We start from the raw sequence: 17,238 nt of genomic DNA, 5'->3' as shown, positions 1-17,238 counted from the left end.
CCGCGGCGCTCCGTGCCCTGCCCGTCCGCTCGCTCCCTCTGCGCGGCTCGGGAAGGGCATTCCCTGGGTACGGCCGCTCGCGGACGCCTTGACGGGCCTGGCGAGCGGCGCAGTCCTGGGGCACGTCCCGGGGCACATCCCCGAGCACATGCCGGGGCACATCCCGGGGCACATCCCCGGGCACACCCCGGGCACCTCCCGGCTCAGGCCGAGCGGCGGCTCCGGCCGGGCCTGCGCGGGCAGCGGCGCGTGCGCGGCGCGGGGCGGGGCGGTGCTGTGCTGACGCCGGGCGGTGCTGACGGAGCGCCCGGCGCGGCCCGGCCCGGCGCGGCCCCGAGGGCGATGGCGGCCGCGGGGGGCGGCCCGGGGGCGCCCGCGGAGACGCCGCCCGCCACCGCCGCGGGTGTCGCCGCCGCCGAGGCCGGCGCGGTGTTGCAGCGGGAGCCGCTGTACAACTGGCAGGCCACCAAGGGCTCGCTGCGGGAGCGCTTCGCGTTCCTCTTCTCCAACGAGCTCCTCAGCGACGTGCACTTCGTGGTGGGCAAGGGCAGCGCCCGCGGCGGCGGGGCGGCGCCCCCCGGGCCCGGGCAGCAGCGCATCCCCGCTCACCGGTTCGTGCTGGCGGCCGGCAGCGCCGTGTTCGACGCGATGTTCAACGGCGGCATGGCCACCACCTCGGCCGAGATCGAGCTGCCCGACGTGGAGCCCGCCGCCTTCCTGGCGCTCCTCAGGTCAGCGCGGGGCGGGGGCGGCCGCGCACGGAGGGGGCTCCGCGGCCCCGCTTGGCCGCCGCTGCCTTTTCCTCGCTCCGCGGCCCCTCCCGGCTCCTGTCCCCTCTGAGCCCGGCCTGTCCCTACTGCCCGTCCCTGGAGGGAGATGCAGGGAAGGCGCGGAAATACCTTGTGGGGTCCGCACAAGGTCACACCGCCCCTCCAACGTGTATTGGTCCCCTCTTGTCCTTTACCCTGCACTGTTTTCCCGAGAGAAGTGCCCTAATTCCATGGCAGCTTACTGTCCGTTTAGGGAAAAACTCGGTGGGTGTCTGGTTGGGCTCTTGGATTCAGTGTTTTGGTTTGTTAGAGTAAAGTGATGGGAATTAGTGGGTCCCCTTGGTGTTGCAACTATCCAGCCATCTTCTAATAGCGACTAAGAAGGGACAGAGGCTGTTGTACCAAGCTTTTAGTTTCATTGACACTTACCTTGAAATTTGATACTTACTTTGAGGTCTTTGTCATCTTCCTGTTCGCTTTTCTTTGTCAGCGATGATAATAAGTTGTTACATCTTTTTGCTATAATAACACCCATTGTAGTCATACTTGGGCAGAGAGGGAACGTGCAGCAGAAGGCAGGAACCAGCTGATTTTCACTCCCATGCCCTCTGAGTGTGAGACTGGGAGCGCAGTGATAGCAGAAAGGTTATGAAGTGTGTTAGTGATTTCTCATTTGGGCAGAGTAGAATCTGCTAGTTTGCGTGTTCACAAGACTGAGTTTATCTACCACTTCTCTTTACTTAGTGTGGTGGCAAATAAAATTGATGGTGTTCATAGAAACAATTGCTAATAGTTTATTTGTGCCTTGGGCTGTGGTGTGATAATACAACTAAACAGTATAACCTTAAGGTTTTTATCAGAGAAACCACTCTGCTAGGCAAAAATTATAAACCATAAAATATATAAAACTTTCTCTGTAATGAACATTTGGGAAACAAGTAATACTATTTCCTGGAAAGAAATATGTAGTGTCTCAGAGTTTTTTGTAATAGGAAAAACTCCAAAATCTTGGCAAGACTTTCTTCTTTTGCTGAGGCCTTAGAAGGGTCACCTGGTCCTTAGGTAATCACAGGCACAGGAGATTAAGCAAGTGATGTGCACAAAAACCCCATGAGCAGCAATGTCTTTCTGTTGCTGTTAGCAAATGAAGAGTTCTTTCTGGATTGTTTGTGCACAGGAGCAAGAGGTAGTGGGAAGTGTCTTTCAAGTAAATTGGTTTTGAAGGTTAAAAGTAAATGACAGTGCAAATGTATATATTCGTGTCTGTATATGTGGGAAAAACACTGCACAGTGAAAAGTGGGTATAACAATGAAAATAGAAACACAGAAGCAGAGATTTCTAAGAGATTCCCAAGTAAAGATAAGGATGGTATTTGAACACTGAAGAGTGAATGAAGAGATGTTGTTAGAAGCAGACAAAAGCACTTGTGTTGGTAGGGCTGCCAGTGCGTAATGGCCAGGGAGCTGCGTCAGTGAGCTGACTGTGCTTGTGTCTTGTCTGAATATCACCACACTGGTGGCCTGCTGAAACAGCTCAGGTTTGCTGTCTGTGCCAGCTCTTCAGGGCATTCTTCCGTGCTATGTATATTTCTTTGAGTTTATATTGCAATTAATATACATTGCAATACCTTGGCAATCTAGGGAGAACTTCTGTGATACGTGCCAGTACTGGACTTCTTCCATGATGGAAACAACATGGGGTCTTTTCCTTGACTGAAAGAGGCAGGAATAATACCTTGCACTGTGGACCTCTTTTATCTATCATTAGTCAATCACTCAGATAATGATAATTACATTTCACAGGACATTTTTTTAATATTTGAAAATACCAGTTTGAGGTATATTGGTTAGAAATTAAGTCAGGATCTCCGAATACACATAGCAAATGAACATCAAGTAAAGGAAATGTTTAAGTAATGCAAAACTTTCTAGGCATAATTTACTAGTTATTTAATGTTCCTCAGCTCATGTCCATTTTATTTACTCGTGGTTTGTTAAGTCGTGTGTAGTTTATGTGTTTCATAAGGACCTACTGGCAAATGCTACTTGTAAATTAAAGGAAAAGATTTTTTGATTAAAAAAAATAAAGTAGTTTGACAGATTAATCCTTAAGAGCTGAAATAATATCAAAGTCACAAAGTTTGAATCTATTTCCCAATGAAACAACTTTTGTGTGTGTTTCTAACTACAAAATAAGTAGCAATGATAAGAAAATTCGGGTTGTCTCAGTAGGTTTCTGCTTTATGGTTTCTTTTTGCTGGTTTTACTAAGATTTTTTTTTTTAATTTTTCATTCATATTTTACAATAAGCTAACTTGTCTTTTGATCACAGAATAAAGGAAAGTGATGGTATGGCACAAGTTAAGAGTCTGTCTTCCAGAAATCTTTTCAGAGAATTTTGGCAAGCAGTAAATAAAGGGGTAATCATGACTAACCTGGAAAAAAGATTCCTGTATGCTTTTATAATGGTGAAAACATTTCAGCTACTGAGAGGATGCTCACACAAGGGGAGAAGGAAGTGCTAACCTGAGAGTAAAGAAAAATAGCATAAAATGTATGAGAGGCTTATATAGAGTGAATGATTGACTGGTCACTTGGAAAAATTGTTTGTTCTGGTCACTAGAAATGTTCTTCCACTATGCACATACATCCCCCAGCTTCCCATTCCCTCATCCTGGATGCCAATAAAATTAGGTTGTTTCTGTCTCAGCGGGAAAGAGAGGAGAGAAGAAGTGATTGTCAGTCCCACTGAGTTAAGTGGAGGAGGAGCAGAGGAATAAACATAAAGCTGTGCTAGTTCAGGCATGCCACAGAGGGGAGAGGTAACACAGGCACAGCTCTTGGCACACAGGAGCAGGGGATTTGTGGAGGAAGACACACCTAGGACTGCACCCTGTTTCTTTGGAAGGTAGAGCTGAAAGTGAACCACAAGCCAGATGAGCCCCTCTGGTGTGTCACTTCATTGGCTTCAGATTGGATTCACTTAAGGAATAAAACCAAAATCATGTTGCAAAACCAACTTGGGATATGATTGGGGGTTTTTTTGGTTAGGTAATATACATACTGTAGTTTGCATGGCAGTATTGCTTTTTTACAGCCTGGTAATCAACTTTTATGTGATTTGGACTCTAAGCTCCTATAAAGTCATACAACAAAAGTTATGCCATTTTAAACTGATTATTTTAAATCTTAGAACCGAAATGGAAATGTACTGTTCTAGTGCTTTAATGAAGAGCTTGTCAATTTAGTATGTAAAAGTGCACCTGTGAAATACTTGTTTCTTAAAAGTAAATTTGTCAGCAGTTGTAATGAACAAGTCAGCCCATCGTTTTCATCAACAGGTAATAATAGTTCATAGCTTTCATAAATCAGTGCTAATTGAACTGATGAAACTTCAGTATGAAAGTTCTCCTTGAAAAAAAAAAAAAGCATTTAATTAAATTAATTCTTCCTAAACATTGTTCAGTTTAAATCCAGTTTAAAAAGATTAATCTAAAGCATCATTCACATCTCTAAAATGATGTGCAAGCTGGCTGTTTGAGTAGACTGGAGTCTTTTAATGCTAAATATGTACCTGTATTGTGGCAGCCTATTTAATGTTGAACACCATATTTATTTGTGTGCTAGCAACTACTGAGAATTAGAGTTTTCTTGGAATATAAGAAATATAAACAGTGAAGAAGCTCGGTTGAAACTTTAATTCTGGGTTTATATCACTTCAATTTCTCTATGTTGCAAGGAAGTTTAACAAGTCTGTTATTTTCACAAGTTTCTCTTGTTAGATACAAACTGCTGATTGCTACATTTAAAAACCCTTCTAAACACACCTTCTGTCTCTGTGTGTCATTCATTTCCAGGATGCTCTGAACAACAAATATTAAGAAATATAAAGGAAAGACTTGGTTTTCATTGTGGAATTCTTGCATTTGCTAGTATGCCCTGGTTTATTATATTTAATTACCTATGTGTGTTGGGGACAGATGTATTTTTGTAAATCACAGACTATTCTTGATTGTTATCTGAAAGGCTGATGAAATTTCGCTAAAATTATCTTGAATGTCACCTCTAAGAAAAGTTATTTTTAAAAAGACAACAACTGCTCAGGAAACAGGTTTTTTTTTTCTGATATTGGTGGAGGCTCCTATCTTCTGGTTCACAGCTTATGCTAAAATCTCAACCAATCCTCTTGCCTCAGGCAGTGAAGACAAGCCAGAGTGTAGCAGAAGAGTCAAGGTCATGTGCTAGAATGTACTCCCTTTCCTCTCTGAATACTACAGAGGGGTAACTTTGACATAAGATGTTGACACAATCTAAGTCCTTGACACTGTTCCCTCATGGAGGGGAAGCCAGTGTGCACTGTCAGTAAATGAATTTCAGGAGTACAGCCATAGAGGATTGTGCATTGATATTTTCCTGATGAACTGAGAGCATGCATTCGTAGGTTAAGTAATTCTGCAGCTCAGCTGTTGTTTACAATTGGGGAGCTATGTATAACTAGTACAGCCAAATCAGTCCTGGGGAGTAATTCATACTTAAAACAAATGTATGCCATTAGGTTAACATAATAGTCTTTCTTGAACCTTTTAACTAACCTTCTTCATTTATAAAGATGCTGTGAGGTCAGCTGTTGCACTGTTCACAGTGCAAATCTTTGGGTTCTTTTCTAAATGCAAAGAGACTGTTGTGTTTGGCTGCCCCTCTAAAGATATGTTTTTATGATCTGTATTTGTGTATTGGTTTATAGGTTTCTCTATTCAGATGAAGTTCAAATTGGTCCAGAAACAGTCATGACTACTTTATACACTGCTAAAAAGTATGCAGTCCCTGCCCTGGAAGCACATTGTGTGGATTTCCTAACAAAGCATCTCCGAGCAGATAATGCCTTTATGCTGCTTACTCAAGTAGGTAAATTTAAGCTTAGTTTTGATTTACTAGAAGAATAAATTCCCAACTGGAGGAAAATTACTAATTCTCCTTAATTATGTACTCCTTTGAGATTTTTAGTGCCCTTTAACTTATAAACACAAAGAGTGTTTATAACTTAGACAAATCAACTTATTTCAATTTCTGTCTATACTAGAGGTAAAATGCTTGCTTTTTAAGATTGACAGTTTGTCAGCTTTATGCTTAAGATGTATTTCTTTATCTTTCCAGGCTCGTTTGTTTGATGAACCTCAGCTTGCTAGTCTTTGTCTCGACACAATAGACAAAAGCACCATGGATGCCATAAGTGCAGAAGGCTTTACAGATATCGACATAGGTAAGTCATTCAGTGTGTCCATGAAATGACAGTGCCCCAGGATATTTCCTTCCCCCATCTGAGTGTGCAGAGTCCCTAGCACTTCTTCCCTTCTTGGCCATCCACCCCTGCAGTGCTTTCCTTTGAGCTTCACTCCTGAGCTGGGCTCCACTGCACTTTGTCCCTGTTGGAGTAGTGCTGGTGTCCCAGGGCTCCCACTGTGACACCACACCTCACTGAAGGCAAAGCTTTCACTTGCTGAGGGTTGTGCTTCGTGCCTGAGGCATCCATAGCTGCTTTTCATGTGCAACAGGAATCATACTGTTCTGTTGCCTCAAGGTATTTATCTATTCAAAGTTCCACAGATCAGGTACAATTAATGAAATCTGCTTTATAAAATGAATACATGAACTGCTAGTTTCTCTGTTTAATCTTCTATCAAAAGCCAGCAGTTTACTTACTCAATTTCATTGCTACTATATGTATCTAAGGTTTTACTCCAATTCAGCTGGATTGTGGGAAAAATTCAGACTGAAGGAAGGTGTTTCACTGCATAAGGAAATTTTAAAGCCATTGTTAACTCATGTTCAGTAGGATTTGTACTCAGACTGAGTGATCTTTAGTCTTGCTAAGTCTCAATCTGTTTGGAATTTCCAATATGCTATTTTCTGTAACTGCAAACATGCCTTACTTTAATTCAAGGCAGATAAAAATTCCCAAAGACAGAAGATTCAGAATATAGAAACCCATTTATTTTTTGATTTGTATTCAATGATAATTTGTGCATACCTGTTATTCAGAGAAGGCCAGAAGGAGTAACGAATACAGGATAAGTTGCTTTTTCAACATGTACCTTGCCTCAGATCTTGTGTTTCACCTTCAGGCTTTGTGGATAGCAAATATGTCAGTGTTTAAGATGACTTTCATGTATCTTTAAACTGGTTTTTGTGAACCACTGCTGCTTGTGGCTATAGTTGATCCAGATGGGCAGGTGGCTGCCTAGATGAGAATATGGCACTGTCATCATGAGTAACCTGGTTTTTTAGTAGTGTGCATTCACTGTTTGGTCACTTTCAGTTTTGATCTTGCCCTAGCAATGGAAATCCTTCAGGATACTTGTTATCCACTATAGAGATTAGTTACACTCTTAGGAATTTAGAAGAAAACTCATATCCTGTCTTCATAGCAGGAAAATTAACTTTTAGTTTGACATCTATATGTCATTAAGACATCATTTGACATGTATATGTCATTTTTTATGTAAGATAAATTATGTGTAATATATATACACACATGATAATAAGACAAAGCTAATAGTCTTGTTATGAATGTTCTTAGTGTGTAATTAGTATTTTAAACTTGCATAGTGTAGCACTGTTACTGGCTTGGATGAAAACTGATCTGAAGCTGCTAACATTTTTTTCTTTAGACACATTATGTGCAGTTCTAGAAAGGGACACTCTCAGTATTCGAGAGAGTAGGCTCTTTGGAGCTGTTGTTCGCTGGGCAGAAGCAGAATGTCAAAGACAACAACTGCCTGTGACATTTGGGAACAAACAAAAAGTCCTTGGAAGAGCTCTTTCCTTAATCCGTTTTCCACTAATGACTATTGAAGAGTTTGCAGCAGGTGAGTTTTGGAGTTCTTTGTCTTACTGTTAGACCATCTCTCAGTGCTGTTTAACTGTGTTTAGATGCTTAACACTCAGTTCTGTTATTAATATTGTACTAATAACAGTTGTGATGGACAAATGAAAGCAAAACCTTCTGCAGATTATGCTCTGGCCATTGGAAAATATTATTGTTGTCTTCAGTTTGTGAATATGTGTGGTTTAAATACAACAGCTGGAGTAATCCTTCAGGTCATCTTAGAAGTTTTATGTTTTCACAGGCCCTGCTCAGTCTGGAATCTTGTCGGATCGGGAAGTAGTAAATCTCTTTCTGCACTTTACTGTCAATCCCAAACCTAAAGTAGATTATATTGACCGACCAAGGTGTTGCCTTAGAGGAAAAGAATGCAGCATTAACAGGTTCCAGCAGGTGGAGAGTCGCTGGGGCTACAGCGGAACGAGCGACAGGATCAGGTGGGGCTTCAGACACTCTAAAGGAGAGACAGAAATGGGTGGGGAGAAAGGGAACAAGTCGTTCAACTTTGACTTTTTGGTATAAGATACAGTAGCAGACATGCTGGCTGTGTTGCACACATTTGATATTTTCCATTTTTTTCAGCTATTACACACATGAGATAAAAACAAGAATGAGGTTCGGGAGGATTGGGTGCATTCTAGAATGATTGGGTGTTATCTGTATTTTTCTTTTTGAAATACCAAGTCTTGATCTGTTTTCATTTTGGAGATACTGAAGAGAATCTGGTTATGCTTTGTTTATTTATACTGAATATCTTGAGGAATTAGCATAGCTTTAACCTATAAAGCTGGCAAAGCATTTTTCTTAGTACTGAAATCGAAACAAGAAATGCTATTTCAAAAAAATGCAATGCCATTCTCAGTTCACTTTCCTACTCTTCAGTGGCAGTCTTTTTCCTACTTGAAATAAGGTAACACACTCACCAGAGTTGTTTGAATTCCTTTCTTGTGTCTTACCAGGTTCACAGTTAACAGAAGAATTTCCATAGTGGGATTTGGATTATATGGATCCATTCATGGACCCACAGACTATCAAGTTAATATACAGGTACAGTATATTACGTTTAAATAGGCTTGTACACTTGTAGGAACTTACAAAAGGGAGCTACACTTGTAGCACTTGCAGAAGCTTTGGTCTATATTTGGGAGGGAGCAATTGACTAGCCAGGAGTCTAAGCTATGTTTTGTCACAAGTGGGCATAAGTGGGTGACTAGGCAAAAGAAAACTATGGAACTCTGCTCCCTTTCTCCTGTATTCACCTGTCCTCCAATCATTTTCAGTGTAGGTATTTCCTAACATCCAGCTTTTTTCCTCTTTTCTCAGGCCTTTCCTAATAGGAAATATGTACTGATATTGTACTTGGTTATGTTACATTCTTCAGTAGCCTGTGTGCTTCTTATAAAGATTTGATTTTTGTAATTGTTCCTTTTAGTTTCTTTTGAACAAGCTTCCTCATTTTTCTCTTTTTGAAGTTTAGCACAGCTGTGGGGGATTTGCTTTTGTTGTTCATGTGGGAGTGTTGACTCTCAGTATATTATGGACACTGTTACATAGTGTTTCCATTATGAAATTTTGAATCTGATCCTGCTCATCACTCAGTACCAAATCAAGGGTTGCGTTTCTTCCTGCTGAGCAATTGGTTAGCAGGCTCATGAAGTGGCCAGTGATAGCATCTAAAAATGTCCCCCTGCTTCGTGTCCTGAAGTGACCCTTGCCTGGTCCCAGCAGGCAATTGAAGACACCACTAAAATCATATTTCCTGCTCTTGTAGCCTGTTAGATCCCTTAGCATGTTGTGGTCAGGATTGTCTTCTAGTAGTATTGATCCAGCATTATATTTTTTTTACCCTTTTGAGTGTGGAATTTCAGTCTATTTGAATTATTTTTCTTGTAGAGATTAGTTTTGTTTAGATTCTAAGCTTTTTAACAAGATATTAGGATTCTGTGACTGGCACAGTTTTACCCTGTGCTGTGTATTTCATAACCTGGTACTATCATGTCACATTGATTTATTAAGTGCATGAGAAATTTTGTGGAATAAATAGTCTGTGACTTCATATAGGGGCAGAAATTCTATCGTCCCTATCTTTCTAGACTTCCAGCATGTGTTGGAATTTCTGTTTCATTTCATTAATGGACATTCTGTTTTAATGAAAAATTGTCTTCTGCTTCCTCTTTGATGATGATTATTATCTGACTACTCTGTACTTAAGGATAGGGATTTTGTGTCTGTCTCCTAAGGAAAAAAATGTTTTCCCTTTCCTCTTAATGATGTTCCAAACAGAATGTATCTGGAATGAGGTTTTGAAGGAATTTGGCTTTTCCACATTCCTCACTTTAAAAGCTCACTTGCAAATTCCTCTATTTGAAGTATCTTCTATACAAACTATACATCCATGTAAATGAGTAGCATAGAATCTTTAGAACAAAAGAGTTGATCTCGGGAACCTAGCAGCTATACTAAACATACCTGGGGATTTTTACTTCATATAAACCCTTTTTGAACCTCTCAGCTGAATTCTTGTTAGCAGATGGAAGCATTCGGTGTGTTCCCTCAGGATGTTTGCTGGATTTATTTAATCTGAAAAGAATTTCTTTTTTCAGTGCAAACCAATGCATATTAAGTGGGAATGATTGAAAGATTCACTTGACAAAGATCCTGCCAATTCAAACTGAAAGGCTAAAAAAACCTTCATATTAAGGCCATCCATCTTATTTAGGTTCTGTTTACCCTGGAAGTATCCCTAATAACTGATGAATCTGAAACTTTCTTGTCACAATCTTTTCAGACAGTTATTTGAATCTTGTGCCTCTAGCTTTCTTCTTGGCTCTGCATCAGTACTCACAGAGCTTCAGAGAGTTAAACATTTAAAACTTGCATAAAATAGTGATACTGTATACTGCAAATACATCTGTTATGTGAAAAGGGCTTAAGTCTTCGGCATTCTAATTGTTCATATTTCTATTGAGTGTGGGTGGGGGAAAAAAAGAGTACACTTTGCCTAGAATAAAGCTTCATCTCATGCATTGGTAATACTAAAAGTTATGTGGCAAGTTAATAAGAAACTGTTAAAACTGATAGGATTCTTTTTAGTGCAGTAATCACAAGAAATGCTCTGCTCTAAAGCCCTGATATCCAGCTTCTGCCAGAGGTGTTGGGCAGCATGGATCAGGATTGCAATCCAAAATGGCAAGGAATCTGCTATTATTACACTGGAACTAGTGATTCTTACTCGCCACTGAAATTGAAGGCAAAATAAATATTGTGCGATCTGAGTAGAATTTTTATACTGAATCAAGATTAGAAATAAATTATATAAAACATAACAGCACAAGTTTTTTTTTTCTTTTATGAAGGTATCATTGACTGACGACATTATCTGTAAAAACTTGTTTTCTAAACTAGCCACAGGCAGCAAATGAGATTCCCTCATGTGGGCTGTGAAGGTGTACAGAGATCAGCAGACCTAAGCACAGGATTAGATGTTGTATATGAAGGTCAGGAGCTGAAGGTGTGAGAGCTGTTCTCCATCTCCCAAGCACAGACTTTCAGCTGGCTGGAGCAGTGCCCAGAGCCCGTGTAAAATTCGCGAGCCATCCTTCCGAGCTGCCGCGTCAGCTCCAGTGCTATCAGGAAATCACAGCTCCTTTCCAGCTGAGATTGCACTGTCCTTGCAGTTAGGCTGGGTGGGGTAGGCAAGTGTTTGCTTGTAACCTTCTCATGTGCATACCATCAGAACCCTTCTCATGCCATAAAACTACACAAAGCTACAATGTTCATGCTTTTGCCCAGATAATTGATTATGAGAAGAATCAGACGCTGGGACAGAACGACACTGGATTTAGCTGTGACGGAACAGCCAGTACCTTCAGAGTTATGTTCAAGGAGCCCATAGAGATCCTGCCCACGGTTTGCTACACAGCTTGTGCAACCTTGAAAGTAAGAATGTCTAACAGGACAGAAGAAAGTTTCACTTTGATGCAAGAGTTATTCTTTTATCAGTCTTCTGGTGGGAAAGTGTCGTCTAAATCTTGAATTTATTTTAACTTTAGGGCTAAAGAAGGACATAGTTAGAACTCTACTTTAGTTTGTAAGACTGTTACATCTCTTCTGGGCCACAGCATGGAATTCATAACTGGATCCTTTGTGCCTTCCCATTTTTTTGTTTGATGTAGGAGTTAGAATAGTTCTAATGGAAGTCACTGGTTCTGTGTGGGGAAAAAAAGCGCTATCTAGAAAAGGTAATATGGCAACTCTCTATCAAAATTTCAGTTGGATTTCTTTTATCAAGGATATTCTAATCACTAGCTAAATTCAAGAAAACAGCCTTTTTTTTCCATCTCTATTTATATACTATTATTTCAGCACCCTATATACTGGTGCTGAAATAATAGGCAAGAATTACTTGTTCTCAGAAAGTCTCCTCTTAGAGGAGGTCTCTAAGAGGAGAGAAAGTCTCCTCTTAGACAAATTTATTTCTCAAAAATGTTTCAATATTCTTCTAAATATAATTCCCTATACAGAAATCAGAGTTCGATGGGTTGGAAAAAATACTGCACATAAAAAGCAGCTGAGTCAGGGAACTAAGTATAAGAATACAGACAACCTGTGTGATAAGGAGAAATACTAGAAAGTATTTATTACTAGTTGGATAAAATCAACTGGTTTAAGTCTGCTGTCAGAGAAATATATTTTTGTTATTTAGACATAGGCCCTTGCTTCTGTTGCCTGTGATTTGTACATAATTTATATAATGTGGGTACAGAAATTTTATACTACTAAAATAGCCCAAGTCAGTTGTGTTTGACCATCAGCAATTTTTGGGTCTTTCCCACTTCCATTCTGTTGCTAATCTCTTGTGATGCTTTTCAGGGTCCTGATTCCCACTATGGAACAAAAGGTTTGAAGAAAGTGATCCACGAATCTCCTACTGCTAGCAAAACATGCTTTGTTTTTTATAGTTCACCAGGTAACAACAATGGTACATCAATAGAAGATGGACAGATACCAGAAATTATATTTTATACTTAGTTTCACATGATGATCTGGAGTGTGTTGATGTCTCAGTGGACTTCAGCTCACTATTGGCAGCAGTTAAAAAAATTCTGTTAAATTACTTTAATGTGTAAAAAAAACCTAATTTGTTTGAGGGGTACAGAAAAGCTATTTTTTTCCACATCGTTATTGGTAGATTGTAATTTAGTTTTTCCTCTAAATGAAATGTTAATGGAATTAGTACTCTGTATATTGAAAAGTTTGTTTTAAGTAGTACCTTGTGGTTAATTACTTTGTGTTTTCACCCCTTTGTTTCTCATGTAGTAAAATTCATTTTTTGAACTGGAAAATCCTTACTTGTTATGAACAACTTGTGTATGTTTTCTCCAATCTGTCCTTAAAAGACAGTAAAGCTGCTGCTGTAGTCCCATCTTGCACTTCTTTCCAAAATGACCTTGGATTGACCCTATGGACATGGATTGCTACTGTATTTTTTTGAAGTACGTCAGCAAAGCTTCATTCATATTGCCATCATCTTGACTTTTTCCAAGAGCCATGGAGAATTAATGGACTTTGCACTGCAGAGAATATCTGCAGCAGCACTGAAGAAATAAATATTAAGTCAAATTCAGCAAGAAACAGATCTTTCCCGAATCTCTCTTAATTCAGAAGGGCTGTTTTGGAATATAGAACTGGTTATGCAAATAGCCACTGTATATATACATATGTGCCTATAAAAGATGTATAATGTGAAAATGAGAATACGAGACTTGTAATGATGTTATTTTATCATTGGATATTCTAGTACTAAAAAAATTAGTATAAACCTAAGGATTATTGGTGTGCAAGGAGTTTTACAGATTGCATACAATATTTTGATGCAATTGCTGTATGTACATAGTATTCAGTACTTTGCAGTATGTACCATGCAGTAACAGAATGGCTTGGTGTACAAAGACCTGTACCCTCTCCCACGTTATACTAAAATTTAAGAATGCAGGAGAAAAAAAAAAAGAAAATTTTCTTTCTTAAAGGGGAAAAGGGGGAAGTCACGCAGCTTTGGGGTGTCCAAAGGCTGTTTATAGAACAAGTGTCTGTCAAACGTCCAGCTCTATGCACACTCCGCCAGCGCTCTCCCGTCCCTGGGCGCGGCGCTGTTCCGAGACAGGGACGGGGTTCGGCCGGGCCGTGGGGGACAGACAGAGCGAGGCTGTGCCGGAGGAGCCGCTGCGGGCACAGGGCCGGGCTCGGCCGGGCTCAGCCGCTGCGGGCACAGGGCCGGGCTCGGCCGGGCTCAGCCGCTGCGGGCACAGGGCCGGGCTCAGCCGCTGCGGGCACAGGGCGAGGCTGGGCCGGAGCAGCCGCTGCGGGCACAGGGCCGGCCCGGCCGGGCCGTGCGGAGCGCGCAGGCGCCTCGGGGCGGGCCCGGCGCGGTTGCCGGAAGAGCCGCCCCGGGCATGCCGAGCCTCGCTGGGTTCCTGCGGGTGCGGGCGGCGCCGGTGCGGAGCGGCGGGGCCATGCCCGGGAAGGTGCGGGCAGGGCCAGGAGAGAGAAGGGGGGGCAGGGGCTGGTGGTGCCCGCGGTGACCGCGCCTGTTCCTCTGTTTCAGGGAAAAGCAGCCGCCAAGGGCCCCGCGGAGCCGGGCGCCGCCGCGGGACCGGTGGTGGCGGCGGGCGGCGGCTCCGTGAGGGTGGCGGTGCGCGCCAAGCCCGGTGCCCGCTGCAGCGCCGTCACAGGTGGGTCTGCGGGCCGGGGAACCGGGCGCTGCATCGCTGCACCCTGAGGAACAGGGGCGGAGGGAGGGAAAGAGCAAAATCCCACCCCGAAACTGAAGCGAGGAGTTCGGCTCTCCCCCCTGTACAGCGCTGGGTGGCGCGGTGAGCCCGGGGTAAATCCTGATCCGAAATCCTTCCGTTTGGCATCTGTGGTTTCGTGCGGGCCGTTTGTGTCTCAAGGGTCTATGCGGTTTCATTAGAGCTATAAAAGTCGGATCTAATAAAACATGTTCTCCCTCTAGAGCCCTGGGCTTGTTCCTGCGCGCATTGGGACTGCTTTCACATCCCCCGTGTGTGCGACACCCACGGGCTATGGCAGCGTCCAGGCCCCTTGGGAATTTACTGGGAATTTACTGACAGCGTGACTCTCTGTGCAGACTGATTGAACAAGCGGCTTTTGGGGTGGAGGTGGGGGCTAACCTGATTTGAGTCGTGTTACGTGGTGCCAAGCAGGACAACACCTGCACGAGAACGGGTGGTTGAGGGGAGCTCAGAGCGGTGCCCCCATTGTGGGAAGGCTGGTAACTCATGGCTGCACCCTGCTACAGCATGAAGCCTTCACTGCTTGTATTGTCAGGAGTTTATATTTTATTGTACTGGCCGACAATCAAGGGAATTCTTGAAATGTGAAAATGCCTCACCTGCTAATCTGTACATTTACTCGGTTTTAAATCAAAATGCTTTTGAAAGAATAAACATTCATTTCTAGGAAACTATGTCGTGATGTTTTGAATATTTTGAACATAAAATCCTCCAACTGTTTGCTATAGATGTGACGGCTGAGGCAGTAGGTGTAGCTATTGCTGCACCTCCGTCGGAAGGGGAGGCAAATGCAGAGCTATGTCGTTACCTCGCTAAGGTGCTTGAAGTGAAGAAGAGTGATGTTGTTTTAGAGAAGGTACTTCCTTTTTTTCCTTTCAGTTTTGCCATACTGCTGTTGAAATTAAAGATTTTGAAACGTACACATTGAGTACAGGGAGCTGCTCCAAGTTCAGTCTGAAAGACACTTTTAAAAAGTTAATGGCATGATTCATTGAGAACAAACTTAGTGTAGGAAGAACTATGGCTGATCTTGACATCTTTTAATCAGAAGGGTTATCATTATAACCAGAGATTGCAAATCTCTGTAGTTCATGTTTTCTGTGTTCTTCAAGATTCTCTTGTTTTCATGTCAAATGAGTTCACAAAATTTGTGTTCTGCAGAGAAAGTGAACTTTATTAATAACTTTTCATTTTTTTAAAAATAAATTATGTGTTTGAATCAAAAGATTCTGACATTTAACTGTCACACATGAGCAAGAGCATATGTAAGCACTTGGGTTGTAGCTGGGCCTCAAGAGTTTCTCTGTATTAGAATTTATATGTCTTGACTTTGGTGAGTGGAAACTCTTTGTTTAATTCATTGCACTGAATAAATAATTTATTAATTCATTGTACTTGAAGTTAGTCTTTCCAGCCATTTTCATTTATAGTTTATAAGCACAAGAGTACAATGAAAAATGGTGGTTTTTATTTTTATCTGTTGGTTGAATGGAGTAGTTATAGAAGTCTTTTAAAGACTAATAGTAAAGGATAAGATGACCAAGGAAATGTTGTGAAAAGGTGGAGACAAAAAGATGTGAGTCTTGTTTTTCCTGAATCATGGGCAAACTGCTTCATTTGTTTATCAGCATTTTATAAATTGCACTGTTTTCTTACCTTAAAGGATGATTCTCTGAAAGATAGTTTTTTTGTGTGTCTGTCTAAACCAGGGGAGTAAATCACGTGACAAAGTGGTGAAGATTGCGGTATCAGCGACGCCAGATGAGATTTTAGAAAAACTGAAAAAAGAAGCTTCCAGTTGACCTAAAACAAGAGCAGGAAATAGGAAAAAGCATCTTGGTACATGGACTCGTATTCTTTCTTACTTAGTGCAGTGCTGTTGAGAGTGTGGGCAATGACTACAGGAAGATACTTCTTTCCCCTCCCCTTGTAAATACAGGTGCTGTACAGTGGAAGATTTTCTGTAGGTTTGGTTAGAAAACTGAGACTCTGTATCTGCTTCTGTCAATGCAGACTTCCTTCTACTCTGGATGGAGTCCTGTGGGTAAGATTTGTCCTCTTTCCTGGTCCCTAAACAAATAGTTTAGGAAATTTTTTTTTTTTTTTTTTTTTTTTTTTTTTTTTTTTTTTTTTTTTTTTGTGGAGCAAATGTTGGTTAACAAAGTGAGGGGTTTGGAGTGACAGCCTTTCATGTGGAAAGTGGTACAAAAGGACAAACCTGGATGGCAGAGGCATAAAAGAGACTGTTCTCTCTGATGTCTCACAGCAGGTGCAGCTTTTCACTGTGGGCACTTACAGATATCTAAAATAAATGTCTTTTGAAGCCAGTGTGCTGTTGTTGATCACACAGACAAGCTGAAAGTAGACTCTCCTGAGCAACTGAAAGAAAACCAGAAGTTTTCAGTATGAAAAACCAGCACAGGACCTGGTCATTGCACACGTGGGGGCACTTTGTAACAGTCTGTAAATAGTTCCCTTAAAAGTAGAGATATGGTCATTTATATCTTTGCCAATTGTACGTCACCTGTAATGACTGTTTTTAATAAAAGGGCCAAAAAGTATTATCAAGCTTTGGTTTGTGTTTATATTTTTAACAAAGAAAAGACTTGTTTCCTAGAAACAGCTTCATAGAATGCTACTTTGAAACTGCCTTTTTTTATAATCTTTCGTTGGTCTAAAAATGAGTAGTAGTGCAACCCCTAGAGAACAGAGCTGAGTCATTTGTAGAACAGAACAAATCAAGAAGTCTGAAACAAAATGGGCAGCTATACTC

The 17,238-nt window shown here is 41.6% G+C and overlaps 2 protein-coding genes and 1 long non-coding RNA gene across 3 annotated transcripts; all 3 read left to right on the top strand.

Annotated features, from left to right (window-relative positions):
* The first annotated feature begins 327 nt into the window (after window positions 1–327).
* BTBD1 (BTB domain containing 1) lies at window positions 328–13,479 on the top strand. The gene is made up of 8 exons (XM_059858462.1): window positions 328–731; window positions 5,515–5,671; window positions 5,925–6,030; window positions 7,439–7,636; window positions 7,898–8,090; window positions 8,613–8,700; window positions 11,446–11,592; window positions 12,526–13,479. Exons 1-8 carry the CDS (start codon window positions 343–345, stop codon window positions 12,682–12,684), a joined length of 1,437 nt encoding a protein of 478 aa, XP_059714445.1. The 5' UTR covers window positions 328–342; the 3' UTR covers window positions 12,685–13,479.
* LOC132333403 (uncharacterized) lies at window positions 738–4,645 on the top strand. The gene is made up of 2 exons (XR_009488153.1): window positions 738–1,708; window positions 1,923–4,645. It is a non-coding gene; the product is annotated as an uncharacterized LOC132333403 (long non-coding RNA).
* Window positions 13,480–14,031: 552 nt separating the features above from the next.
* Window positions 14,032–17,033, top strand: C13H15orf40 (chromosome 13 C15orf40 homolog). Its single transcript, XM_059858463.1, has 4 exons — window positions 14,032–14,177; window positions 14,258–14,384; window positions 15,194–15,321; window positions 16,175–17,033. The coding sequence occupies exons 1-4, from the start codon at window positions 14,106–14,108 to the stop codon at window positions 16,265–16,267; spliced, it is 420 nt and encodes a 139-aa protein (XP_059714446.1). The 5' UTR covers window positions 14,032–14,105; the 3' UTR covers window positions 16,268–17,033.
* Window positions 17,034–17,238: the final 205 nt, after the last annotated feature.

The sequence above is a fragment of the Haemorhous mexicanus genome, chromosome 13, assembly GCF_027477595.1.
Source record: "Haemorhous mexicanus isolate bHaeMex1 chromosome 13, bHaeMex1.pri, whole genome shotgun sequence".
NCBI classification, from domain to species: Eukaryota; Metazoa; Chordata; class Aves; order Passeriformes; family Fringillidae; genus Haemorhous; species Haemorhous mexicanus.
Note: the sequence above shows the minus strand (reverse complement) of the source record. Positions and strands in the feature narration are given on the sequence as shown.

What these genes read in the sequence shown, in the direction of transcription:
- BTBD1 (XM_059858462.1), top strand. Translation starts at nt 343, where the DNA reads ATGGCGGCCGCGGGGGGCGGCCCGGGGGCGCCCGCGGAGACGCCGCCC. An exon ending in CTTTACAGATATCGACATAG is followed by an intron (nt 6,031 to 7,438) that starts GTAAGTCATTCA and finishes TTTTTTCTTTAG; the next exon opens with ACACATTATGTGCAGTTCTA. An exon ending in GGAACGAGCGACAGGATCAG is followed by an intron (nt 8,091 to 8,612) that starts GTGGGGCTTCAG and finishes GTGTCTTACCAG; the next exon opens with GTTCACAGTTAACAGAAGAA.
- C13H15orf40 (XM_059858463.1), top strand. Translation starts at nt 14,106, where the DNA reads ATGCCGAGCCTCGCTGGGTTCCTGCGGGTGCGGGCGGCGCCGGTGCGG. An exon ending in GCGGGGCCATGCCCGGGAAG is followed by an intron (nt 14,178 to 14,257) that starts GTGCGGGCAGGG and finishes CCTCTGTTTCAG; the next exon opens with GGAAAAGCAGCCGCCAAGGG. An exon ending in CCGCTGCAGCGCCGTCACAG is followed by an intron (nt 14,385 to 15,193) that starts GTGGGTCTGCGG and finishes TGTTTGCTATAG; the next exon opens with ATGTGACGGCTGAGGCAGTA.